General features: G+C 41.8%; 5 protein-coding genes across 7 annotated transcripts; 4 read left to right on the top strand and 1 right to left on the bottom strand.

Moving 5' to 3' along the window:
* The first annotated feature begins 378 nt into the window (after positions 1–378).
* Positions 379–2,849, top strand: pstk (phosphoseryl-tRNA kinase). The gene is made up of 6 exons (XM_031842326.1): positions 379–712; positions 1,262–1,517; positions 1,809–2,010; positions 2,122–2,197; positions 2,280–2,373; positions 2,455–2,849. Exons 1-6 carry the CDS (start codon positions 491–493, stop codon positions 2,670–2,672), a joined length of 1,068 nt encoding a protein of 355 aa, XP_031698186.1. The 5' UTR covers positions 379–490; the 3' UTR covers positions 2,673–2,849.
* LOC116380389 (zinc finger protein Pegasus) lies at positions 2,815–5,773 on the bottom strand. The gene is made up of 3 exons (XM_031842316.1): positions 5,290–5,773; positions 5,011–5,199; positions 2,815–4,641 (listed from the first exon to the last, which is right to left on the bottom strand). The coding sequence occupies exons 1-3, from the start codon at positions 5,447–5,449 to the stop codon at positions 3,710–3,712; spliced, it is 1,281 nt and encodes a 426-aa protein (XP_031698176.1). The 5' UTR covers positions 5,450–5,773; the 3' UTR covers positions 2,815–3,709.
* Positions 5,774–6,180: 407 nt separating this feature from the next.
* Positions 6,181–10,521, top strand: acadsb (acyl-CoA dehydrogenase short/branched chain). Its single transcript, XM_031843540.1, has 11 exons — positions 6,181–6,268; positions 6,555–6,711; positions 6,813–6,913; positions 7,015–7,221; positions 7,428–7,598; positions 7,834–7,959; positions 8,038–8,130; positions 8,247–8,336; positions 8,444–8,581; positions 9,175–9,274; positions 9,774–10,521. The coding sequence occupies exons 1-11, from the start codon at positions 6,236–6,238 to the stop codon at positions 9,848–9,850; spliced, it is 1,293 nt and encodes a 430-aa protein (XP_031699400.1). The 5' UTR covers positions 6,181–6,235; the 3' UTR covers positions 9,851–10,521.
* A 2,247-nt stretch (positions 10,522–12,768) lies between these two features.
* On the top strand, positions 12,769–14,543 carry hmx3b (H6 family homeobox 3b). 2 transcript variants are annotated; one of them, XM_031844001.1, is made up of 2 exons: positions 12,769–13,539; positions 13,831–14,543. In XM_031844001.1, the coding sequence occupies exons 1-2, from the start codon at positions 13,260–13,262 to the stop codon at positions 14,418–14,420; spliced, it is 870 nt and encodes a 289-aa protein (XP_031699861.1). In that variant the 5' UTR covers positions 12,769–13,259; the 3' UTR covers positions 14,421–14,543. The 2 variants fall into 2 exon arrangements, with proteins under 2 accessions (XP_031699861.1, XP_031699860.1); XM_031844000.1 differs by having other exon boundaries at positions 13,828–14,543.
* Positions 14,544–16,206: 1,663 nt separating this feature from the next.
* bub3 (BUB3 mitotic checkpoint protein) lies at positions 16,207–20,955 on the top strand. 2 transcript variants are annotated; one of them, XM_031843764.1, is made up of 8 exons: positions 16,207–16,363; positions 17,195–17,389; positions 17,488–17,557; positions 17,695–17,846; positions 18,316–18,474; positions 18,663–18,840; positions 19,053–19,269; positions 20,598–20,955. In XM_031843764.1, the coding sequence occupies exons 2-8, from the start codon at positions 17,195–17,197 to the stop codon at positions 20,605–20,607; spliced, it is 981 nt and encodes a 326-aa protein (XP_031699624.1). In that variant the 5' UTR covers positions 16,207–16,363; the 3' UTR covers positions 20,608–20,955. The 2 variants fall into 2 exon arrangements, with proteins under 2 accessions (XP_031699624.1, XP_031699625.1); XM_031843765.1 differs by lacking the exon at positions 20,598–20,955 and having other exon boundaries at positions 19,053–19,688.
* The last annotated feature ends 3,735 nt before the right edge of the window (positions 20,956–24,690 follow it).

The following is a 24,690-nucleotide window of genomic DNA, read 5'->3' as shown; positions in this document are numbered from 1 at the left end:
CAAACTGGGCTTATGTAGGTATCAGAAATGTTAAGCAAGAAAATGTTTTTGGCAGTTGATTTGTTGTTTAGTTGCTCAACGAATTATGGAAAAGGAATTTATATGATTTTTGGGGAGTTAAAAATATATAGTTTTCAAGAACAAAAGCTCAAAGACCGTATCTATTATTTTGTGTAAAATAAGTATCTAGTGACCCTTGAATTCTTTCCTTGGAAGTATTGAGAGGTTCCGAACCCACGGTTGGGAACCATGGTCTTAAACAAAGCAGTCTTTGTGTTACTACATTTAAAAATATATTGTGTCGGACTACCTATCTCAAGCTTTTGCCCCTTTTTATTTTGAAAGGCTTGTGGCGGGACGTCACGTGTCATTCCTACATTCTGACGCAGCATGATACGGAAGTTAGCTGTCAACTGCAACCACCAATAACCACCCATTGCTACAATGTGTCAATAAAAATATGAGTTTTGAAGCGGCTCTCTGGTAGCACATGGCAGCAGAGGAAGCCGGAGGTGTCGGCCGGGTTCCGGCCTGTCTGTGTGTCCTCTGCGGTCTACCTGCTGCTGGGAAGTCCACGCTGGCCCGCGAGGTCCTCAGCACCGCTGCACAGCGCGGATGGAGAGCTAGTGTGGTGCCGTATGATGATCTGATCCTGGAGCATGCTTTTCAGACCAGAGTGGTGGAGACGGACTGTGTCAAACGGGAAGAAACGGTAAAGAAAATTTAGCTAAATCGGTCCCAACCTAGAAGCAATCGCAGACCAAACTAGTAGAATAGCACAATTTATATTATTTTAAGTGGACTTTTCCTATCAGTAGCCTAATCTTTAATTATAAGCTATAATATGGTGTTAATAACATTGCAGCTGTACTATGGAGGGTAAAAAAAGTGTATTGTGAGAATAATATATTTGCAGACATTGCAGCAAAGTTTAAAGTTGTGAGAGAGAGAAGAGGAATAAGTTCATTAAGTTATTTTTTAAGGATAATTCACTGTTTTCAGCTTCTCACATGTGACTATTTGCCGGTTTGCTTGGTAGTTATGATATTCAACAGAATATTTTAGGATTTTGGACTGTTGGTCAGACAAAACAAGCCATAATAAGTACAAATGTATTCACTATATGGAACCAGTCATTGTCCTGATTTGGGTTTCCGTGATGCGTCCACAATATGTTTTTGCAATAACACTGTCAATTCAATTTCAGTTTTCCAGAATACATAAAAAAAGGTAGATCGGTTAAATGTGTTTCTATTTCTAGCACACTGAATGGAAGTTGCATAGACAAGCAGTTTTGCGCTGCGTTGAGCAGTTCTTGGAGAAACCTCAAGTTTTGGCCGAGCTGCCGGACAGCCGTCAGATCAACAGGGCTGCATGGGAACGATGTATTCAAGCTCTACTGCAGCCTGGAGCTTTGGACCGCTCACAGGCGGACCAGCCACCACTTCTGTTCCTACTGGATGACAACTTCTACTATCCAAGCATGAGATATGAAGTGTACCAACTTGCAAGAAAGTGTAAGCACCGTCCTTTTCAGCATAAGCCACTGACTTGAATGTTCATAACTTACCATAATGGTAGTGTTGCGTGTTTTAGCCCATTAAGTAGAAATGTATTTTATATCTCTGCTCTACTGTGATGAATTTTGGATCCCAAGCAAGTTTGTTTTAGTCGACTGAAAACAACTGATACTGTCTGCCTTGACAATTAGAAATCGGTGTCAAAACTTTGGGATAACGCAAGCAAAACCACTCGTATGCCATTTAAATGTCCCTTCGGTTGAATGAATGTGTTTGTTGCCTTTTTAGATTCACTGGGTTTCTGCCAGGTGTATCTGCAGTGTGATTTGGAGTCCTGCATCAGCAGAAACCGGACCAGGTCTGAACCCATTCCCACTGAGGTGATATCGGAGATGGTGAAGCGTCTGGAGTCTCCAAATCCACAGAAGAACTCATGGGAGACGAACAGCATTTCACTCAACACCACAGACGACTTGTCCAAATCTGACGTGTAAGACGGCAGAATAAGCAGTTATTAACACGTATTACTGAATCTCAGGCGCATAAATTAAGTATTCATGTGTTGCCTGTCTTTTTCTCTTCCTGTCTGGCTTGCCCTCAGCCAGAGGGTGATGGAGTTGATCTGTTCTTCACTTAGCAACCCACTGACCCCGGCTGAAGACGACACTGAACAAAAGGTGTGCCAATGTAGCTCCCCTCAGATGTTTTAATAGAAGGACTTCAGTTATGCAAGATGTGCTTTTCTCTCATATCGTGCAGGAGGCGGACCGCCTGAAATGTGCAACTAGTGTGGTTCACCAGACAGACCAGGCCTGTAGACGCCACATCTCTGAAGCCATGAAGACTGCCAGAGGTCAGTTGTGAGCATTTGACGTTTTATGCAGTTTGTCATTTGAAGCCCAGCTTTATAATTATTTTTTCACCTCAACTTTAGAGAATCAAGCACCTCCCGAGCACATGAGGTCTTTGGCCGCTCAGCTGAACGAATCCAAAGCAACATTTCTTCACGACCTGCGGAGACGGCTGTTTCATGAAGCGTCTTTCGCTCAAGACGAGGACATTGATGTAGAGCGTGTGGTGAAAAGAGCAGTGGATGTTTTTGACCGTGAGAAAGAGGAAATCCTGTTGAGAATCACAAATGAAAATAGATGACTTAATTATCTTCTTGAAGGCAGATTTGATTGCATCAAACGTCACGAGAAAATGCATGACAATCTGTATTTAAATGTAAATAAAATATACTTTTGCCGGTCATTGTCACAAAGAAAGAAAATGTATGCACACTACTATTTTATCCTGTTATTAAAAACTTTTTTATTTCAAACTCAAGATACTGCGATACATTCGTGGTCATCTACAAGGTCTCTGCCAATAAGGTGTCAGTATACAAATGCTATACTTAATAGATAAGAACACATTGATCTCAAATAATCACTTTCTGTCCATAAAAATATTAATCGCATACAAACAAGCTACCAAATGAATTAACATTTTAAATTACATCTTAAGAGTCGGAGATCTTTACAGTGACTCTACATCTCTTACTATACACAGAAGTGTGTACAGTGAAATCAGAATTTGTACTAAAAATTGGTACCACAAAACTACTTAAAGTTTATAAATACAAAATTGTTTCATGGAGTGAGGTATAAATAAATATCAGAACAGCAAGCAGGATTATAATGGGTCTGGCTGCACAAACGTTTGAACAGAAAATGAGCCAATTAAGCGGCCAGTCTTTGAACGTCTCACAGCGAAGTGTGTCCAGACAATTTAACTAACGGGCCATATACAGATGATGGACAACATTACAGTTAAACAGCCTCACGCTGAATAATGTTAGGTGTTAAATACTGTTGGTGTTTCATTGAAATGTCTCATGGATACGATAATGTCTCAGGATTATATGTCAAACACAAGAAGCTGCGTTGTTATAGAAGGGAGGATTCAAGATGTTTCTGTTGTTTTGTCCACCGTTTGTATGTATCAATCCAGAGCCAATATGAAAAGCTCAAAGCCGTATAGAACAGCAGTAAGACAACAACATAGTATTTAGCAAATTAAAAGAAAATAGTAAACTGTTCAGAATATAAAAATGTAAATCAGGGTTACCATGTTTAAATGCTGTACAAGCAATATGCTGAAAACACAAGGAGCAAAGACACCGTATGCATCTGTGTTGCTTGGAATCACTTTATATGTTGTCCGCGGGCAAAATGGCATGAAAAGTTGTATTTGTCTTTACACATGTGACCACAGATGTTGCACTGGAATGGATGTTCGTAGCCATGGCAGCCCATGTGAATGGTGTAGAGGATGTTATCCAGGAAGTGAATATCACAGTGCTGGCACTTATTTAGGAGCTGTTGGTCCGCTGGGGTCAGCGCAGGAGCCGGTGTGCCCGGCTGGCTGTTGCGGACACTCTCAGTAACAGTGTTCAAGCTGTTCTCAAAGCTGAAGCCAGGAGCGGGACTGCAGCTCCCGTGGCCTGACTTGGGGGATTCATATTTAGGCGGTAAAGTCTGCATGCCATTTGAACACATGGCAAGGTGTTCACTAGAGACCTGTTGTATGAGAATGGGCTTCTCATCTTTTAGGGACTCCCTGTCTGGGGATGCAGGGGTCTGAGACTCAGGATGAATGTCGGCTAACTGGCCAGCGAGTGTAGACAGCTGGTCCAGTGGGTTAATAAAAGTCAAATTATTGTCGTCTCTTTTATGATCGTCATTCTCGTCTACCTTGGGATGGTTCTTATGATCACTGCCATGCGTATGATGGTGGATCTTGTAAGACATGTCATTTATATAATTCGACTTTGGCATCCCCATGGAGGGAGGGTTATAGTTGATGAGCAGTCGCCTGCTGAAGCCCAACGCGCCGGTCCTCTTCTGCAGCGAGCTCAACATTCTTTTGTTGGAGAAAGGAGAGCGGACGGCCCTGGTGGGCAGGAGCTTGTGGCGGCGGCGGCGATGGTGCGACAGGTTGCTGCGGTCACTACAGCGGAAGGCGCAGAGGTCACACTTGTACGGTTTCTCTCCTGTGTGCGAGCGCATGTGGGACTCCAAGTGGCGCTCGTACGCTGAAGCAAACGGGCACAGCTGGCAGCGATGAGGCTTTTCTCCTGGGTGACAGGAAATAATTGTAGATATAATATCCATATTACCAAGCATACTTTACCGTGAAAGAGTAAACAGCTATGAAGCGGTAAGTACAATGTAGTATGTGTGCAGCACAAGAGATTACACAAAATAGACATGATGATAAAGACAGAAAAAGTCATAGCAAATACAATATATTCTTCCAATATATAATCCTAAATTTGTGGGGGAAATAAATGACAAATTTGATATATGGTACAATAACAACAGTAGTTGATTAGGGACATTTCCAGTCCATTTGACTGAGATCCCTGAGAGCTGCTGGTCCCTCAGCACTGTGTTCGAATGACCTGTATACAGTGTTTAGGAATGGATGCAGTGTGGACACTGACCTGTGTGGATGCGGATGTGCTCTATTAAACGAGCCATGCCCTTGTTGGCATAGCTGCAGTAGCTGCACTTGTACTTCCCATCGCAGGTCCTCTCCAGGCCGTCCATCTGTACATCTGGACCATCCTCCATGGGCAGGCTCACCTCCAAAGACGGAGGGTCCAGACCATTCTGCTCACTCCTGGGGGCAACTTTAAACCAAACAGCACAATGACTTAATCGAATGACTCTTACGTTATCAAAAGATATATTGCTGTAAATGTACTGTACTCCGTTCCCACCGGCTTGAAACGGCTCTCCTGGCTCTGTTTCTCCGCAAACAGAGCCCGAGATCATGTTGACATGTTGGGTCTGCTGGGTCAGGTATTCTTGGAATTCCTTCACAAAATCCACAGGCTCGGTCTTTATCTGTTCCATACTCCTTATTGAGCTTGATAACATCCAGAGGAGATGAGTTGACAGTCGGACTTGCAACCTACAGTACGTTAGCTAACGTGACGTTAGACGCCTGTGAAATAATGTTGACGGTTAGCTCATAGCTGCTAACAACAATGCTAACGTGGTCTCGCTAGCTCGACACCTTAAAGCAATTTTAATATATTAACACCGATTATCTAGCACCACCCTCAACGCAGTTCATAGCTTACATTTCAATGTGTAAGTAACATTATCGCTAAGCAGAGACAAGTGTGAAAACTGGCCGCTAGTGGATTAATTATCTGGCTAGGACCGTTACCAAGTGACCGCTTCTGGTTTTTGCTGAGTCGTCTGTGTTCCGTACTCCTCCAAACGCAACTGTTGCGTTCGCTGACTGTCGTCAAAAATATGCATGTTCATACATTTGGTACATACGAACGAGTCTCAAGAACGCTTCTGAAATTAGTGGTACATTTTTCTGTGTTGACCGGGTTGCCAAGAAACCCATAGTCCGTCCCAAGCATGCAATAATAATATAATTAAATATAAAGAGTTACATCTTCAAAATAAACATTCTGCATGAAAGCGCCTTTAGTTTCATTTTGTTTGAACCTACTTATAGAGCATCCATAGGAGAGCTTCACGACTGACAGCTTGATTTAAATTGTGATTGCTCATTCGTTTTATAATTTACGCTTAAGTTTCAAGTGTCTGATTCGCACAAGGGGCACTTGAAGGCAGCATAAAACCTCCGTTCGTCCACGCATGCCCCATGACGTATGCACGCATGCAAACATTTTGTAACTAATAATGGCTGCACCATTGGTCAGGATTTTCTCAAAGGTGAGACTGAATACCATTGTAACAGTTATTAACAATTGTCAGGTTTCATTGCTGCATTTAATAGATTTTGTCCACTGCAGGAATCCTTTATCCTTGAATTACGCAACGTTAACATAACCCCAGCTGGCTTTTGTTGACGTTACCAGCTAACACACAGCTAATGCTAGCATTAAGGGCACAAACGAACTTGCAGTGCTGGTAAATACCGTGTAGCACTCTTATTCAACGTGTGCATTTAGCCCAATACGCAGATAGACATTTCCACTGTTGCCTGTCTTGTTTTTAGTCGTGCAGACAGATCTCTCGACCATGGTGCCAGGCTGGATGGAGGAGCAGGTCCACCAATCCTGCCCCAGATGTGTCCTCAGACCAAACAGCTGGTATGGTCTCCTTTCCTCCACTTCAAACATATTCAGAGGAGGAGAGCATGATGAAGGAAGCGGGTGAGTTGGACATATGATGGTATTATAGATTCTGCTGCTGCTGGCAGCTGGAGACAGATATTCCCACAACACACTAAACATTATGTCTTGTTCTTTGACAGTTAAGAAATATGCACAAGAGCGCATTGCTCCGTTTGTGTCCAAGATGGACGAAAACTCTGCCATGGACGAGGAAGTGATCAAATCTCTTTTTGAACAGGGTGTATGTAAATCATTTAATTGCGAATTAACAAATATGTCAGTTCACTGAAGTCAGTGTCCGTCTTTTTTCCATGCAGTGATTTTCTTTGTTTCTCTTTACAGCTCATGGGCATTGAGATTGACCCAGAGTACAACGGCACCGGCTCCTCCTTCTTCTCCTCCATTCTGGTCATTGAGGAGCTGGCGAAGGTGGACCCCTCTGTGGCTGTGCTCTGTGACATCCAGAACACACTGATCAACACACTGTTTGCCAATCTAGGTACAACCGCTCAGAAAGAGCAGTACCTCAGCCGACTGTCAACTGACATGGTGAGCCATTTAACATACTGTCTCTCAGCGTACGGCATGAAACAGTACGTTGTCGGTGTGGCACAGATACCAAACGGTAACCTAAAGTTGAAGACATCTATGACAGGAAGATTTGTTAGAAGACCAGCCACATATTACTGTAGTAATCTCTTGACAGGCTGTGTATATTCTGCACTGTATTTACTCTAATGCTCTCCTGCACACAGATTGGAAGCTTCTGCCTCTCTGAAGCAGAGTCGGGGAGCGATGCCTTCTCTCTGAAGACGCGTGCTGAAAAACACAAGGACTATTACGTCATCAATGGATCCAAGATGTGGATCAGTAATGCAGAGCATGCAGGTGTTTTCCTAGTGATGGCAAATGTCGACCCCTCTTCTGTGAGTAACTGCTCATCTCTCCTATGTAAAAATACCAAATCTCTTCATCTCACATCTCAAAGATGGTTTGCAATAGAAAAGTAACATCTGATTGTCCCTTGTTTCCTGTGAAAGTAGCTACCGTCACTACCTCCAAAAGTTGCTAAATCTTGCAAGAAAGTCACCAAGTCTCCCTCAAGAAGATGTGAAAAATGTGCCTCTGTAATGTACAGATAAACCCACTATCAATTAACAGGGATACAGAGGCATCACCTGCTTCATAGTGGACCGGGACACAGAGGGGCTCGAGATTTGCAAGAAGGAGAACAAGCTCGGCCTGCGCTCGTCCTCCACCTGCCCGCTCAACTTTGACAATGTCAAGGTAACACCTCGCTCTGCACCGGACCAGTGTGCAACTGTGACTTTTACCAACTTCCTGCTTTTTTTTTTTAAATTTTAGGTACCAGAGAAGAACATTTTGGGCCAGATCGGTCAGGGGTACAAGTATGCTATCGGAATGTTGAACGAGGGCAGGATTGGAATTGCCGCTCAGGTGAGCAATCTTTATTTAAATGATCTACTTAAAACAAGCTAAACTCGCTCTGTTCAAGATTACAAAGTGTGAAAGGGAAATGTTGCATGTGCTAACTTTGTCTCTGTGTGTTTCAGATGATTGGTCTGGCCCAGGGTTGCTTTGACCACGCTATTCCTTACACCAGACAGAGAGTGCAGTTTGGACAACGCATCTTTGACTTCCAGGTTAAGCTCCACAATAGACTCACATGTTAGTGGTTATTCACATTATTCTGGGGACCCGCGTGTATTCATGGGGTTCTTATGTGGTTGTGTTACTGTGTGCGTTCCAGGGCATGCAGCACCAAATAGCGCACGTAGCGACGCAGATCGAAGCTGGTCGGCTGCTGACGTACAACGCTGCTCGTCTGAAGCAAGCTGGGAGACCTTTCATCAAGGAGGCCTGCATGGCGAAATACTTCACTGCAGAGGTGAGCTTCCTGCTTCACTGACTGCACTTCATCATCAGGGTTATCTGGGTTTTTGTCCGTTTATCCTGGTACTTAAACATGTTTACATTATTTCTCTTAACAGATATGTGTTGATGAATCTTGATTACCTTCTTTTCTATGTGCTGCTACCATGGCTAGGGAACTCCTGTAAAAAATATATATATATTTTCAATGTCGGTGAAACATCTTCCTGGTTGTATTAAAGTCATTATAATATCAGAATCAGATTTATTGCTCAGTAGGATTTCACATGAAAGGAATTATAGTATTGCAAAAATCACAAAACGTATAATGTAGAATAGAGGAGATATACAAATGAAGAAATAATATTTAAAAATAATACTTACAGTAAATCTCAATTACAAATGGGAGAGCTGTGTAGATTTTTTTTTTTTTTTTTTTTTTTTTCAAAGGTTCACAGTACAAAGTATAAAAAGCATATGCAATGTACAGGGATATATTCCCAAACGTGTGCGTTAAAGTAGCGCTTATAGACGGATGTGAAGGCTGTTAATGTAACGTGTAGTGTCTATGTGACGGGATAAGAGTCTGTTATGTTTTATCTTCCTCAGGTTGCAACTCTAACCACATCTAAATGCATCGAATGGATGGGAGGGGTCGGCTTCAGCAAAGACTACCCCATAGAGAAATACTACAGAGACTGTAAAATTGGTGAGCGTGACATATACAGTACATGAAATACGCACCATGCGACACATATGGGCTTTGTTAAGCTGTTGCTGACATTAGGAGCTTGTTTAGGTAATCGTGACTGAAGCTACAATGTGGAAAGGGACACAACTCATGAGGGCTGCAGGAAGGTCAGGTGTAGCTGTTGGTGATTGGTCCAGAGTGGGGCGGAGAGCAGGGCTGATAGTGGCGGCTGTAATCGGACTCTGCAGGAATTCCCCCCGGCTGGACCCCTCAGGGTGCCATTATACTAACACGCATCCAAGGAAGCTGCCAGGGCAAAATGTCCCTTTTCCTGTCATCGCCGCCATTTCGGCTCCCCAGTCCTCCAGCTGGAGCGCCGGCATACTGAGCTGCATAATAAGCCCCCACCTTGTCTCCTCCGCAGGTTCCTGTACTGTGCGGGGGAATTTGACAAAGTTGACCTTGTTTTGTACTGCAGGAGTTGCTTCTAATGCTTTGGTTTGTCTCCCATGTGCAGGCACCATTTATGAGGGCACAACAAATATTCAGCTATCGACGATGGCCAAGTTCATTGATAAAGAGTATGATCACTGAAACCACCTGACTGGAGCCTGATGGATGGCAAACCTGTGTTACACTCCGTATTCTTCCCCTCAAATGACTTTGTGGAGTGCATTGCTGTAGATCTGCATTCATGTTTTAGAGTTTTGTTGCAGTTATAGATGTTTGTTACCAATCCCACCTCTTGTTAAGTAGTTCACACTACTGATTTTACTCATGTTGTGGTTAAATGCCTCCAGCTTTAGGTTCAAAGTTGCTCTGGTACAATGATTTCTATTGCTTTCTTTCAGACCTTTCCAAAAGTCTAGGAGTAACTGAATGTATGTAGAGCTGCACCGCTTCCCTCTTGTTCATTCTTCTTCTGCTTATTGAGATATGGTGATGAATCATGACAGCACAACATGACTGATCCATATGTTTTTTTTTTAATATTAGAATTTTGAAAGATATTGATTGGTATTTTCTTTGAATGTTTCAGTGCCTTCAGAGGGTCGGCTATGACTGAGCTAAATCACTTAAAAGTGTGTTGTCTTCGCTGGCTCTCAAATAGGTGAATTCTAACATTTCACTCACTTACTACTGTACAGTTACTTGTTGGAGAAAATGTGGAAATAGTTTCACATCATATAAATAAATATTCTGTATAGAGAAATCTATTAATAACTTTGGCAATATCAATAAATATGAAGTATGATGTAGTGCAATTGACAGTCTTTCTTTGGTGTGACTGAGGTCGATTAATACGGAGCACTGCCACTAGATGGCAGCATTCTCCAAAGTGACAACAGCACTTTGAGTTGAGGCAGCTTCTCACTGAGAGAATAGTCCGTTCCCAAGTCGTTTAACAGCCTGTCACCTCTAATGACATTTTATATCAGTTTAATTATGCTGGCGCTTCAGATGAAGAGAGCCTGCCCTGTATAATCGACTTACTAATCATTTTTCAGGTGAGATTGATTACAAATACACGGCCTACATGTGCTGTGTAAAATGAGGTCTATTGTTTTACACAACACAGACGGGCTGTCTCCAAGTATACATACTAGTAATAGCCATTATTGCTCCTTGTAAATATCAGTTTAGCAAAAAGACATTAATCACTGACGGTACTTAATGATATTTATTAACAGGGATGAAAACATACCTGTCGCAATGGAGATTGTCACAATTGATGTCAAATATGTAGATGGTCAGATCCCCATGAAGTTAATGGATAACATTTGTCATTACATTGATTAAACTTTATTTTAACAGAGAAATCACAAAGCTCTCTTTCTCTTTGGGGCCCCGAAAACTATTCCTCTTACATATACAAAGAGGAGAGCAGAGACAAAGTAGACTGCTCTATTAAAAACAAGAGGCAAATATGTAGAGATCATATTTGACAAAGTGTTTTCCCAACAGTAGCTAAAAATGTCCCATTTTCCTTTTGTCAAATCATTCCAATTACAAAAAATCTAGATGTGTAACCTAATTCTGTTTGGTATTGTCCCCGTACGATTGTATTTACTGATATTTATTGTTACCTGTTGACACCAGATCAAACACAATATATTACTTTATATTTTGTCTTATAAAATAATATATCATTTAGGCATGGGGCGACACTGATAGAACTAATAATCCGACATGAGTAGAGTCTGTCTTTTATGGGTGGTGTAATTAGATATAAACATGACAGGTTCAAACAACACAATGTTATTAACAAGATCAGCACCATGCATGATTTGTCCAGACATTTCCAAAATCACTAAGACGACAAAATTAAAAACACAGGCCTGCGTTTGCATCATTGGTTAAGCTTACTTTGTTTCCCCCTCTGATCCACTCTGACTTGCTCCGTCTATTGTGCAAACCCCTGGTTAATGAGCATAATCTGATGGAAACACAGCTATCTGCTTTTCACTTTGCATTGGCAAAGGCAGCTCAACTATAGCCTCCTTCTCCGCCCCCATCTTTAACACGGCTATGAGACCTCTAATTATGCAGGGATTCAAGTAGCTTTTCACAAAACACAGTGTTGTCCTTTAGAGCTGGAGAGCGCTCCGTGAGCTAAAAGGACAGGCTGGATGTTTCTAGGTTGAGCAAATTCATTTGGTTTGATTAGTTCTCTGCGTCCGCTTGGAGTTTGGTGTTATTGATGAATCTTCAATGCATTCCATGGTGTGTTTTTTGTATTTTTGTATTTCATTTTATGGCCGTATTTACTGATAAGTTTGAGCCAAATGTTACAGGCATACATTTTTGTGTGTTTGCTTTAGGATTGATTTTCTAAGTAACATATACATTAAAAGCATATTCGAGCCAGTTGTTTGATTCAAAAATCCATGATTCGTCATACCTCTCCATTGTGAAGTCTCATAGTTTCCTCAATCTTAAGAGAAAATCATTTTTGACGACTTACAAATGTAAACACAATCTTTTTTTAATGAATGTCTCATATAAGTCGCTGCATCCAAGCAGCAGCATTATTGTAATATTTGACATAAAAAAGACTTGTGTCATCCTCATGCATTACATCACCTGCTGCCCCTGTGGGCTTTTGTAAAAAGCTGATTTGAAAAGGCTTTATCACTGTGCTAAGCATTCAATTTGATGCCTGCCTGTAGCACTTCCTGACTAATAAAATTACATTGAAGTCAATGGGCTCTGGTACAGGAGAAGTGCAGGTGCATAATGCTTTCCTGTTGCAGACAGGTGAAACAGAGGATATTTGAAATAACAGATGACTGAGGTTGATCCTCTGCAGGTCACACAGTTCAACAACAGCTTCAACACGCCAAAGTCAAACTAAAGACTCTGTCTTTAGTGTGCTATAATAATAAAAAAAATGTAAAGTCAAAATCTCCTTTTTTTTAAATTAGTTTTTATGTTTTCGGTGGTTTACAATAGTGCGTAAAATGTGCGTAATTTGCGTAATATTTGTGCCAAGGCCAAGCTGTTTACAGCTCCTCGTAGAGGTGTGATAATCCTTCGTCTGTTTATTCAATTTACTGACAGATGATTGCGGCTCGTGCACGCCCCAAAAAACCTTGAGACATTCTCCTCTTTAATCTAATTGGATGATAAGTGGGTACGCACTGTTGAAGCCCGAAGCCAAAAACGCTTGCCCGGCCTATTTCTCTGGAGTCTATTCTCGTCACAACCCCTCGCGGTTTCATCTCAAATCCCATTTGCTATTGTACCTGCCCAATAGCAGGGACCGAGCGCGTTTTAACTCGGATGGCATTTTTTTTTATTTCATCATTGCAATCCAGCGCAAGTTTGACGCAGTGATCTCTGAGCTCTCACTCTGTTCATCCTCAGGAGCTGTTTGTCTCAACTCTCTTTCTCTCTCTCTCTGGCTTAGTTTTAACAAAAACGATCATCTTTTTCGAGTGTTTTTTTTTTTGTTCGCCCTAGATAAGTTTTGATGGTGATCCACATCGGACAGTAAACGGTGATGGCAGACTCTGATGCGCAAGAGACTCGCCAACCTGCAAAAGACTCGCCGTTCTCCATAAAGAACCTGCTGAACATTGAAGACAAACCCACAAAGCCGAAAAGCTTCCTCGGCTCGTCCAGAGGAGTGTTTGAAGGCAGCTTCTTCTCTCGGCTCGGTGACTTGTCTTTCCCTCGATTTGAGCTGCCCACACAGAGAATTGGACTATCAGCGCAGTATTTGGAGAGAGCGTCCACCTGGTGGTACCCTTACACGCTCGGGACGCATCTGAGGACTGGAGGTAAATATAATTAACGTTGACGCTGCTAATGTAGGAGATGTGGTGTTTTGGTTTGGAGAAATCTGAATTTATATATTGTACAGCAAAGATGTCATATCATGAAGGGATATCATAATTTGTGATTTGAAATAAACCTATACACGAATTATCAGGAATCATGTAAATAAAAAGCAATATTTCAACAAAAACATAAACTGGATGTTTATGAATCAAAATGTTTTGCCTTTGAAGATCACACGTTTATTGTCTTAGTGGGTCAAATGTGAACACAATATTTTTTATTCTCAGCAGGGTCTGAGAAGGCCAGCCTGAGGGCAGCATCGCCGGTACCGGACAGGCGCTCCCCGGATCTCCAAAAAAGTGACCATGATGGCAAAGAGGAAAGCGCCGACGATGATATCGCGCTGGATGACAGTGACTCGGAAGAACCGAAGAAAGAAGTAGACCAGGAGGACGACTGGAGGAGGAAAACGGACGAGCTGGACTCCGATAGGAAGCCCTGTCGGAAGAAGAAGACGCGCACGGTGTTTTCCAGAAGTCAGGTCTTCCAGCTGGAGTCCACCTTCGACATAAAGCGCTACCTGAGCAGCTCGGAGAGGGCAGGCCTGGCCGCATCCCTGCACCTGACGGAGACGCAGGTGAAAATCTGGTTTCAAAATCGGAGGAATAAGTGGAAAAGGCAGCTGGCCGCGGAGCTGGAGGCGGCCAACCTAAGCCATGCTGCGGCACAGAGGATTGTGCGGGTCCCCATACTTTACCACGAGAACGGAGCCACAGAAACGGCCGGGGGCCCCGCTGTAAACTCACCGGGCAGCCAGTCACTCCTGGCTTTTCCCCACCACATGTACTATTCCCACCCGGCACTGCTGAGGCCTGTTTAACACTGACTGTGTCATCTGTACATATGTTTTTAAATGAGAGGACCTTCATTGGAAAAAAATAAAATTTTGTATATTTTGTAGATTCAACGGACACAATGTTAGGTCATGTAATTATTATTATTATTATTATTATTATTATTATTATTATTATTATTATTATTATTATTATAGCCTATGTAATCATCATTTATCCTGCTGGAGCGTCCTTGAGCAAATCCATATTGCAGTTATAATTGGTTATTATAGTTGTTATTATTATTATTATTATTATTGGTGAAACTGTTAAAGGCTCAAACGTGGGTGAACATAATTTAATGTATTCAATTCAATTTGAAAAAAAAATACTTGTTTTGAACATGGGTTGACTGTATTTTACAGAGATTTGCGTCAGTGTTTGTAGGAAAACATGTGGAATATATTATTTTTATATTTTCCAATATTGTGCAATAATGTTGGCTTCACATTAGATACCAGCCTTTGTCACCTATAAAAAAAAATCATCTTTCTCTTTGTAACAGTGCAGACAATCATGTGATCCTTAAGAAAATCCCCGAAAAACTGCAGGTACAGGCATTTGTTTTTATGACGTAGTGTTTTGCCGGTAATTTAAAAGCCATGCAAAGAGCCAAAAATAGCCTCTGTTTTTGTGTGTTTTTTCTCTGATATTGTTATTAAAATGATGTCTATTATATGGTCTTACACTCAGTAAAAATTCCGTTCCCAAAATAAATGTATTTATATCCTTAATATAATTGTGATACATGAAAAGGAATATTCAATTAAGTCGTGTGCTGAAGATCTTGGTTTCAAATATTTGTGAGGATGGAGTGATCCGATTTCTGTCCGATTTTTTTAAACGTGGCAATAAGGCACATTGAGTGTCTGCGGAGATGATCAGTCTCTCCTAAATAAAATACTAACATTTAACATAGCCTAATAAATGAAGGCTATCATTTTTAATCTGATTTGAACATTTTTGCACAATGCCTTATTTTAAACATCTTTTGAGAAACCATTGTTTTTCTCAATGTTTAGGCCGATAGGCTATTTTGACTACACATAAACAGATCTCTTGCTATGGGCTAGCGTTTTTCTGCCCAATTTTCTTAAAAAACAATATTTGTGCAGATAGGCTGTCTCACACAAATCAAGATGGGCACAATTAAGAGGCAAAGGGGATTACATAGTCCAGGAGTCAGTCGTTCAATTTTCACAAATGTTTATGATATTGATGTTTAGAAGGCTGAGATATTTTTCTTTTTTTGTTTGAGTCTGGCCTATAAGAGACTGTACACTGGACCTATTTGGGCAAAGTTCTCCTCAAAATGCAAAAAAAAAAGAAAAGAATATAAGGAAGGCTAGCCTACAGATACAGTATAGCATACAATAGCTTATAAGCCATAAGCCTGTGTACACTTGCTGATATATAGACCTGATAAGCACAATTTTATAATTATATTATAAGATTGTCATAGTTTGTAATTGTAGGCTACAATGGACACATAGTATATGCTGGCTTGTATTTGTATCCTGGTGCATTATAGCTTCTTCTTTTTTTAATGATTTTTGCATTGTATCTATCTTAAATGAAAGACACAATTAGGCCTTCTACTCATACTCAGAAAATGTCATGCAAGAGAGAGAGAGAGAGAGAGAGAGAGAGAGAGAGAGAGAGAGAAGTCCTGCGTCATGTGATCTACACTGAGACAACGGACATATCCGTATCAACCAATCGTATCGCAGGCGGGAATTTGAACGTTTGTCCTAACCAATCAGCATCCGCTGGAGCTACGGCGTCGCTTGTCCAGGAGCTAGCTTCATGCTGCCACATTGCGTTGTAGCATTCATTTCCACGTTGTATATTTTATTGGATATCAAGGCCTAATAATTAGGCTCGTTAAAGAAAATAACCAGTCGCGTGTGAAGGACACCAAACTGAAACGGTAAGTAAAGTGAAACGGCTAACATCAGGGCTTGTAGCGACGTTATCTTCACAGTTCTAAGCTACCGTTACCAAACACCAGTGTGCAGCAGAACGGGGCTCCCGGCTCCGTGTAATTGCTGGATGTAGCTGAACAAGTCGTGTTAAAGAAGAACAAATGCGATCGAGAAATTGCTGTTCCACCAGCTCTCGCAACAGAAACCCATCTTATTGAGCTTGTTATGTTATGTTAGCAAGCTAAGTAAGCTACTCGAAGGGGCTAGCTAACGTAGCTAAATCCACAACCACTCATTGAGGTAGGCTAACAACAAGCTAACTCAAAGCTAACTGTTTATGATCGCAAACCTTTATGTTATGGATTAATTTTACATTGTGAAAGTAATTGGATGTACACGTACATTTAGAACTCAAAAATCCTGAACTGTATAACTAACGTAGGACAGTGGCAGCCGCAGTGGTTTAGTTTAACAAAACTCTTCTAGTTGTGGATCAAATGACAACTCGGGGAGTTCAGTGTGGTGTATGTGTAACAATTACTAGTATTCTGAAGCATAATATGTAAATAAGTTGGTATTGCATCCACAGAGAGGTGATGATTAAACTTGAAGCCCCTGTTTGTGGCGTTGTTGAATTTGATGGCACAATAAGGGTGTATCTTGTGTCCAACCCTGTATATTGCCTTTTTTCTAATTGAAATGAGTAATTTATGCATCTATTAGGTGACATTACAGTCATTTTTTTTTTTTTTTTTTTTTTTTAGGTCTCATTAAAGTCACAATTTAGCATGATTCAGTCTCAATTTCAGACTTTGTGATATGTTTCCTCTTTGCAGATGACAGGCTCAAACGAGTACAAGCTAAACCAGGGACCAGAGGACAGCATCTCTGCCGTCAAGTTCAGCCCCAACGCTGCCCAGTTCCTGCTGGTTTCCTCCTGGGACTGCACTGTCCGCCTCTTTGATGTCGGAGCCAACACCATGCGCATGAAGTACCAGCACTCGGCTCCAGTTCTTGACTGTGCTTTTTATGTAGGTCACAGATTATTTGATTTGTTTAGGTTCCTTATTGTCATGTCAAACCCTCGGTGTCGAGGTACACATGGATAACGCTCCTCTTTAACTTGCAGGACCCAACACATTCTTGGAGTGGAGGCTTGGACGCACAATTAAAAACTCATGATTTGAACACAGACCAAGGTATGCCACAAACCTGTTGAGCACCAATAAAATGTCTCAGGCTCTATCGACTAAACCTTTCACAGATCTTCATAAGTATGCCATGTATTTGCTGTATGTGTTCATTTATGCTGCTCTCCGATATTATCCTTCAACAGATACAATAGTTGGAGCACATGACGCCCCCATTCGTTGTGTGGAATACTGCCCTGAGGTTAATGTTATGGTAACGGGCAGCTGGGACAGATCAGTTCGGCTGTGGGACCCAAGGACGCCCTGCAATGCTGGCACCTTTACTCAGCCTGAAAAGGTACAGACACAGTATAATAATATCGTATAGTAAAACAATGTATGCAAGATTTTACGAGTGACTTTCTTGCTGGTATATCTAAACAGCCTACCAGTTTCTCTGTGCATGGTTTTTTTAGTTATAGTCGTAATGACATGGCATGTTAATGCTCCCTGCCTTGTTAATTTCATGTATTTTTCAAAGTAACGATGTTTGGGACGGACATAACAAAAAAAACGACAATTCAAATGTATTTTTCAGGAGCATCTTTTATTGGTGCACAAAGCGGTAGCCCTTAAAGCTGCACTGTTTTTGATTAGATTGGATTTTGGCCTGGATGTGTAAGAGAATGAAGACCTTGTAATTGTGTTTGTTTACTGTCAAATGATTGTGTACCACATTGTGGAAGACTGCTTTTAATTTGCTAGCGTGAATGAAGACTCTGCATTTCTAGTGTTCCGTCTCATCTTGTCTCTTGTCTTTGTGAAAGGTGTACACCCTCTCTGTGGCGGGAGACAGGCTGATTGTTGGCACGGCTGGAAGACGAGTACTGGTGTGGGATTTGAGAAACATGGGCTACGTCCAGCAAAGAAGAGAGTCCAGTCTCAAGTATCAGACCCGCTGCATTAGAGCCTTCCCCAACAAACAGGTACACTCTGACTTAGAATCTACCATTTTATCAATTAAACGTGTGCACCATTCTACTATACAGACATAGACGACAGATCAAACCTGTCAGATCATTTAATCCAAAGAGCATTCTGTCAACGATGCAGATTGCTTTTGTTAATGAATAGACCTCGGATGGTAACTTCATATTTTCTGTCTTGGCTCCAGGGCTACGTCTTGAGTTCAATCGAGGGACGTGTAGCCGTGGAGTACCTGGACCCAAGCCAGGAGTTTCAGAAGAAGAAGTATGCCTTCAAATGCCACAGGCTGAAGGAGGAAGGAATCGAGCAAGTTTACCCCGTCAATGCCATCTCATTTCACAGTATTCATAACACCTTTGCAACAGGTACGACTGGCTAGTTATTACATGACAAAATATATTAATGAGTTTCCTATTGCGTTTAGTTTGTTTCTGTAATTTGTTCTTATAAGTCTCATAGATTCTGATGTGACCTTTAGCCTTGCACGAGCAGCCCACTGTTCTTACAGATCCATATCTCAGCAGTAACGCAGCCTAAATCTTTTGAGGTTGACCGTGAGCGCCTCTCCTTCTTCCAGGTGGCTCGGACGGCTTCGTGAACATCTGGGACCCCTTCAACAAGAAGCGCCTGTGTCAGTTCCACAGGTACCCGACCAGCATCGCCTCGCTGGCCTTCAACAACGATGGCACCATGCTCGCGATCGCCTCCTCCTACATGAACGAGAAGGGTGACATCAACCACCCAGAGGACGCCATCTTCATCCGCCAAGTCACAGACGCTGAGACGAAACCCAAGTGAGTCTTCCTCACCCCTTGTGTATGACGGTTTGCCACTCACTGAATCATGTATGCAGCACGTCCAGCTGCAGCATGTGCTGATCTCTATCTCTGTCCGCCCACTTTTCAATATCCGACAGTTGAAAGATAGACAGATGCGAACTTGAAAATCCTCCCACCAGTTTGTGTGTCTGTGCTGTCGTGAATATACACTCGGTGACCGTGTAATGCAATTCTCTACAATAGCCCTGTAATATATACCTTTTTTGTGAAACAAAATCAATGTTTGACCAGCAACTCTAATGATTATTCCTTTTAAAAATGTTTGTATGCAGTATATGGTTACACATCTTGGACTCAAACTGTAACGCAGTGGTTCTCAAACTTTTTCTGTCACGCCCCACTTTGGAGGAAGAAAAATGTTCATGCCCCAACAACATTGTAACAAAATGGTCCATGTTGAACTTTTATTGAAATAACATTGTGTGACTCCTCCATCTGTGCTTTTTCAAATAATAAAATAAAGAAAATTTATTTGGGGGGGGGCTTCATGTTTCACCATGTTACGTTTTTTTCCTCCTAAATCGTGATAAGGACGAACGTTAACAGTCCACGAAGTTCCGCATGCAGTGGACGTTAACTTAACCCAGCAAGTCAAGTGTGAACGGTAACATAACGTAACTTAAACTGTAACAGAGGGAAAGACGGTGTAGACATCTTAACGCTGATTGGCCAAGACTCGACACGTCACATCAAAGATGTTTTATTGTGAAGATCACGACATCACCTTTTCTCCTCGTCTCACTCCAATCTGAGAAACGCTGGCTGGCCAGTTGACCCCCCCCCGTCCTCCCTAAAAAAAAAACCTCTACGGATCTACACGATCCACGTGGATGATATATTTTGATTCAAGACGGCGAATTTTGCCGAAAAGCGACAAGTTTGCAGGTATGAATAAAGTTCTTGAAATAAAATAATTCTGCATTTCCCCCTGCGCCCCACCTGCAATACTGCTGCGCCCCACAGTTTGAGAACCACTGCTGTAATGCATCGTTTGGTTAAATGTTTTTTAGCTCAGAAGGAATTGTGATTGTTGACTTTTCAAAAATGTTTTGTGAAGACGAAGTATGAATTTTTTTGTATTTTGTCGCACAATAACGAATTTGGATTAATAAAGTTATAAAACATGTATTTTTAGCAGATCTTTTTGTGTGTGTGTGTGTGTGTGAACCTCGGACACTATGCAACAATATTCAATGACATGTCTCATCGTGCGTTGGGTCAGTCAGTGACTGCTCCTGAGTTGATTTGAATCCATTTTCTCCTGTTTTTTTTTTGGTTTACAGGTCAACCTAAGTCCACCGTGGACTGGTTCCCTCTGCGTATGAAGCCTTTATCACATTTGGGTTATGTGCTGGCGTCCGGAGAACCATTACCACATTGTTTGCCATCATGCCATTCCAAAAGCAGTTTTTTTTTCTTGTGAAACCCTTTCTTCTTATTTGTGGCTCTTGTTAAATATTTCATTGTTTCATGTTTTTTTCTGACAACCAACTATGGTTTCTCTTGACTAAATCATTTTTACATACTCCTTTTTGTCATTTTGGAGTCCTCTAAAAGTTGTGTTTACTCTACACTGAAGCTGTCCTTGGATCAGTCTTGTAACATTTTGACAGTATAATAAAACGTTTTTTTATCTTTAAAGTTTTGTCACATGAACTACCTGTGAAAGAAATGCCAGGAATGTGTCCGGGCTGAAGAGGCTGCTCTCTTGATGATGTGTTGAGGGAAAGCGATGATCCACTTGTCTTGCCGAGGGCTCCACTTGCCCCCAGACAGTGACCTGTATTGATAGACATCGGAGGTCCGCGGCCTAAACCAGATCCGGCTTTTATTATTGGGGAAAATTGGGAGAAAACGACTAAACTGAACGGCCCGGTTGCATCTGGCAGACTGAGGGCTTCACTGTGCAATGGGATTGTTTTTAATCTCATTTAATGAGAAATGTTATACAGAGTGTCATGCATAAAACATTGTACAAATTGTGTTATTATAGGAGATAAAGGGCGATGGCGGAGTTTTTCCCTCAGTGAACTTATACCTTTTTAATCCATATCGCTGAGTTTATCTGCTGCTGTGTCGTAAGTTGTTACACTGGTGACAGAGTCGGACGCGATGCAGACCTTTTTTTTAATGCAGCAGTCAGCATTATATGAATGGGAACAGTAAACGCAGAGCAGTACACCGCAAAAGTCTAAGTGGTGTCTTTTTCCCCTCAGTTATGATTTTCAATTGCAACTAATGCAATTTCTGAAGCCCTTCAGCTGAAGCAGCAGAGAAGATATAGATGTCAATTATTCTATTTAAGAGCTCCAATTTTTTCTAATGGCTCTATCTGCTTCTGTGGTATCCTGGAAATGATTAGTCTGGATTGGTTAAATGATGTAACTAATTCCCATGATTGTCGATAATGAGTCCATCTTTGACGTTGGATTATGACTGCAGCTTAATATGAAATGGCATTCATTTTGGGACATAATTACAACCCGTGAAGCAGGCGGAGAACGGCCGCCGGGTTTGTTGTTGAGGCTGCAGCGAATTACCTTGTTTCCTGTCGTCTTTGGCTTCCGCTAAATTGGAAAATTGAGTTCTTTGAGGGCGAATTAAAACTGTTACAGGTTTTTTGTCTCTATTGTTTCGCTTTTTTTATCGGGGAAAAAAAATAATTTCGCAGCCAATTTGTCAGGTGCATTGAAGCACTGTTTTCAACCTTAAAACAGTTTGCAAAGAGTAACAAGGAATTCCATTTTGATCAGTGCCGTACATGATTTATTAAGGCCTGTAACTTAACAAATTGCAGCAGATACATCTCACATTATCAGCATCTTCCTCCAAGCCTGTCTCCACAGATCTCTCCTGGGTTTTTCCTTGTTTTTTTGTTCCTTAAGCAAAGCCCCAGTTAACCACATCTGTGGTTGTGTGGCCAGGCTCTGGTTTCAAACCGCTGAAGTGTTGCAGACAGTTTGGCTCTACATGAAACCGTTACATGACAATTAAAATGGGTGATCGTGCTCCAACAGCCTGTCATGTGCATTTAACCCAACCACAAAAGGCTCTTATGTTCACTCAAGAGGGCACAGATGACCTTCAACCAGACACCTTATCTCTGTCAGGACCGGTTTCTAATATATCAAGCTAATGATACCATTCTCCATGTGTAGGAAATGGGGAAATCACATGATGCATCAGGAAAATGTTGACAGCATTCTGTATTATGGTTTGCCTTCCTCCTTAGTAATAAAGATCAAACTATTTTACTATTTATTTTATAAGCATACAGCAGCATTCATTCATTGTATAACACTGACTGTATACACACACAAAAATGAGTTTTATTGCCAGGCTTCCTGACCATGTCGGGAGCGGGGACGAGTGGCTTCTGAAGGCTCCAGCCCCGAATGTTTTCTCAAAAGCCCTGAATCTTTTAGCTTTTTAAAATACCGTAGACTTTGTGTCATTTGCCTTCAGTCTCTCTGACTGCACCAGCAAATCAATGGAGCAAAAGTTCTAGTACTGGGGAATCATTGTCATCTATGTCTGCCCTCACTTTATCAACAGGCTTGTTCTATGTGCTACTACTACAGCGCTATTACTTTATTAGTAATGCTGTACATACCACATTATGTAAGTTAAATAGTAGCATCAGACAATTCTTTTGCTTTTCAGGTGACAGGAGTGAAGATTAGGCGTAATAAAGTTTGTTGTGTTATGGTTTGAGAATGATACAGACAGTTTGATAGGATGCAGGCTCTACAGGAGGAGTTTTTTTCCTTGGCATCCTGTTTCCAGTACATCCCACCTGGGGGAACAAAACCTGAGCTTTTCACTTGTGGCCTGCCACAGCACCTCACCCAGAGCTCCCCCCGCCTCGAGGAGGATTTTTAAAGAGCTTTGGTGGGCAAGACAACATCTCCTTGAGAGCATTGTAGTTACATTAGAGCCTAATTAGATGCTAAAGCTCAAGGCCATGTAAACCACTGCTAGGTTTCACACTCGTAGCCATCCATCTCTTTACAGGCCGGGCCAGGCAGGCAGCATGGGGCTGACTGGTGAAGGGGACTCTCACCTGGGAGCTGGGCTATAGTAAATCACAAATCTCTGGGCGTGACAGGAGGGTCACAGATTTTGGGCTTGAGGTTCCTTTTTGGCTCCTAGGCTTTGTGCTGCAGATTAATCATTTGGTTAATAAATGGTTGGCATTGGTGTTTTAGAACCAGGCCTGTAAGACTATGAAACCAGATTTAGAGAACCATAAAATATCTAAGGAGACTGACTCTTATTGTTTCCGTACACTCAACTTTAAGCCACACATAGATCTCTAAAGTATTCATCCAGACATCACAGTAAACATTCACTTCAAACGGTGTCGTGGAAATTGATGCTTTAGTGGGGAAAAAAAGTGCAGCATTGAAATCAGCTTTCATGCCACCTGTCAAACTGATGAATGTATAAAGAAGGCAGGGGGCAGTCAGTGCAGGGTGACTGCCCTTCAGGGTCAGGTTTGAAAATGTATGGCCAGGGGGCACCAGAGCTGCAGAGATTAAAGGTGAAAATACTCAGAAAGGGGAACTCTTGTTTGTGACTTTTGCTCGCCCAGAACAGGAAACAGCTAAGCCCCAAACGAGTGAGATATTTTAGGTATAGTGATTGATTTAATCATGTTTTGTTCTGATGAAGTGTTTAAGGTGTTGCCTTCAAAACAGTGAGACAATGCTTGATGGTTCCTACTGAGGAAGGACACCTTTCCCAATTATTGGGTGCTAACCATGACTTGTTAATGTCCTCCAGGGGTGAAACCACAAGTAATTAAACTCAACAGATCCACATCCAACAGAAAACCACCTGTCAGGCTCTGTGAGAACTGATGGCACGCTGATGGATCGCACAACATATTCCGCTTGAAAACATAGAACTTGTTGCATTGTAATAGATGATTTGTGGTCAGCCTTGGAGTGACAGTTTTCTTTACACTGTCAAAAAAAAATACGGTGAGGGCAGAACTCATGGGGGGCTTTGTAAAACTTGTTATCCCCACTTAAACTGAAATCAGTTTGCATCCTTTTTCGTACTCTCTCCATGTCTATGAAACCCTCTGAGTTGTTTAATAGGTTCATGGCCACAGGGCAAGGGTTACAGTTTGTCCTTCCTGCAATTAGCATTCACGGTTAGCTTAGCAGAACTAATGCACCACATCTTTGAGGCTCAGGTTCCCTGTGTGCCTCTGAGTGACCGCAGGCGATATTTAGCTGACTCCTTGTATCCATTTCAACATGCTTTACCAGAAGTTATTGGCAAAATCCCCTGAAGAATACCATTTCAAGGTATCATCAGCCAATTAATGGTCTGTGTCATTTTGTTGCTCTGAGGAACAAACAGAGG

The sequence above is a fragment of the Anarrhichthys ocellatus genome, unplaced genomic scaffold (assembly GCF_004355925.1).
Source record: "Anarrhichthys ocellatus isolate YVR2014 unplaced genomic scaffold, GSC_Weel_1.0 scaffold4, whole genome shotgun sequence".
Lineage (NCBI taxonomy): Eukaryota > Metazoa > Chordata > Actinopteri > Perciformes > Anarhichadidae > Anarrhichthys > Anarrhichthys ocellatus.
The sequence above is the reverse complement of the archived record's forward strand: the minus strand, read 5'-3'. Positions and strand labels throughout refer to the sequence as shown.

Bases quoted from the DNA above. Each gene is read 5' to 3' on its own strand.
- acadsb (XM_031843540.1), top strand. From the start codon at position 6,236: ATGGCTGCACCATTGGTCAGGATTTTCTCAAAG. The intron at 6,712-6,812 runs GTGAGTTGGACA...GTTCTTTGACAG, and splicing joins GAGCATGATGAAGGAAGCGG to TTAAGAAATATGCACAAGAG. The intron at 7,222-7,427 runs GTGAGCCATTTA...TCCTGCACACAG, and splicing joins GCCGACTGTCAACTGACATG to ATTGGAAGCTTCTGCCTCTC.
- bub3 (XM_031843764.1), top strand. From the start codon at position 17,195: ATGACAGGCTCAAACGAGTACAAGCTAAACCAGGGACCAGAGGACAGC. The intron at 17,390-17,487 runs GTAGGTCACAGA...TTTAACTTGCAG, and splicing joins TTCTTGACTGTGCTTTTTAT to GACCCAACACATTCTTGGAG. The intron at 17,847-18,315 runs GTACAGACACAG...TCTTTGTGAAAG, and splicing joins CCTTTACTCAGCCTGAAAAG to GTGTACACCCTCTCTGTGGC.
- pstk (XM_031842326.1), top strand. From the start codon at position 491: ATGGCAGCAGAGGAAGCCGGAGGTGTCGGCCGGGTTCCGGCCTGTCTG. The intron at 713-1,261 runs GTAAAGAAAATT...TTCTATTTCTAG, and splicing joins GTGTCAAACGGGAAGAAACG to CACACTGAATGGAAGTTGCA. The intron at 2,198-2,279 runs GTGTGCCAATGT...CATATCGTGCAG, and splicing joins AAGACGACACTGAACAAAAG to GAGGCGGACCGCCTGAAATG.
- LOC116380389 (XM_031842316.1), bottom strand. From the start codon at position 5,449: ATGTTATCAAGCTCAATAAGGAGTATGGAACAGATAAAGACCGAGCCT. The intron at 5,200-5,289 runs GTGGGAACGGAG...TTTGGTTTAAAG, and splicing joins AGGAGAGCCGTTTCAAGCCG to TTGCCCCCAGGAGTGAGCAG. The intron at 4,642-5,010 runs GTCAGTGTCCAC...CCTGTCACCCAG, and splicing joins GCACATCCGCATCCACACAG to GAGAAAAGCCTCATCGCTGC.
- hmx3b (XM_031844000.1), top strand. From the start codon at position 13,260: ATGGCAGACTCTGATGCGCAAGAGACTCGCCAACCTGCAAAAGACTCG. The intron at 13,540-13,827 runs GTAAATATAATT...TTTTATTCTCAG, and splicing joins GACGCATCTGAGGACTGGAG to CAGGGTCTGAGAAGGCCAGC.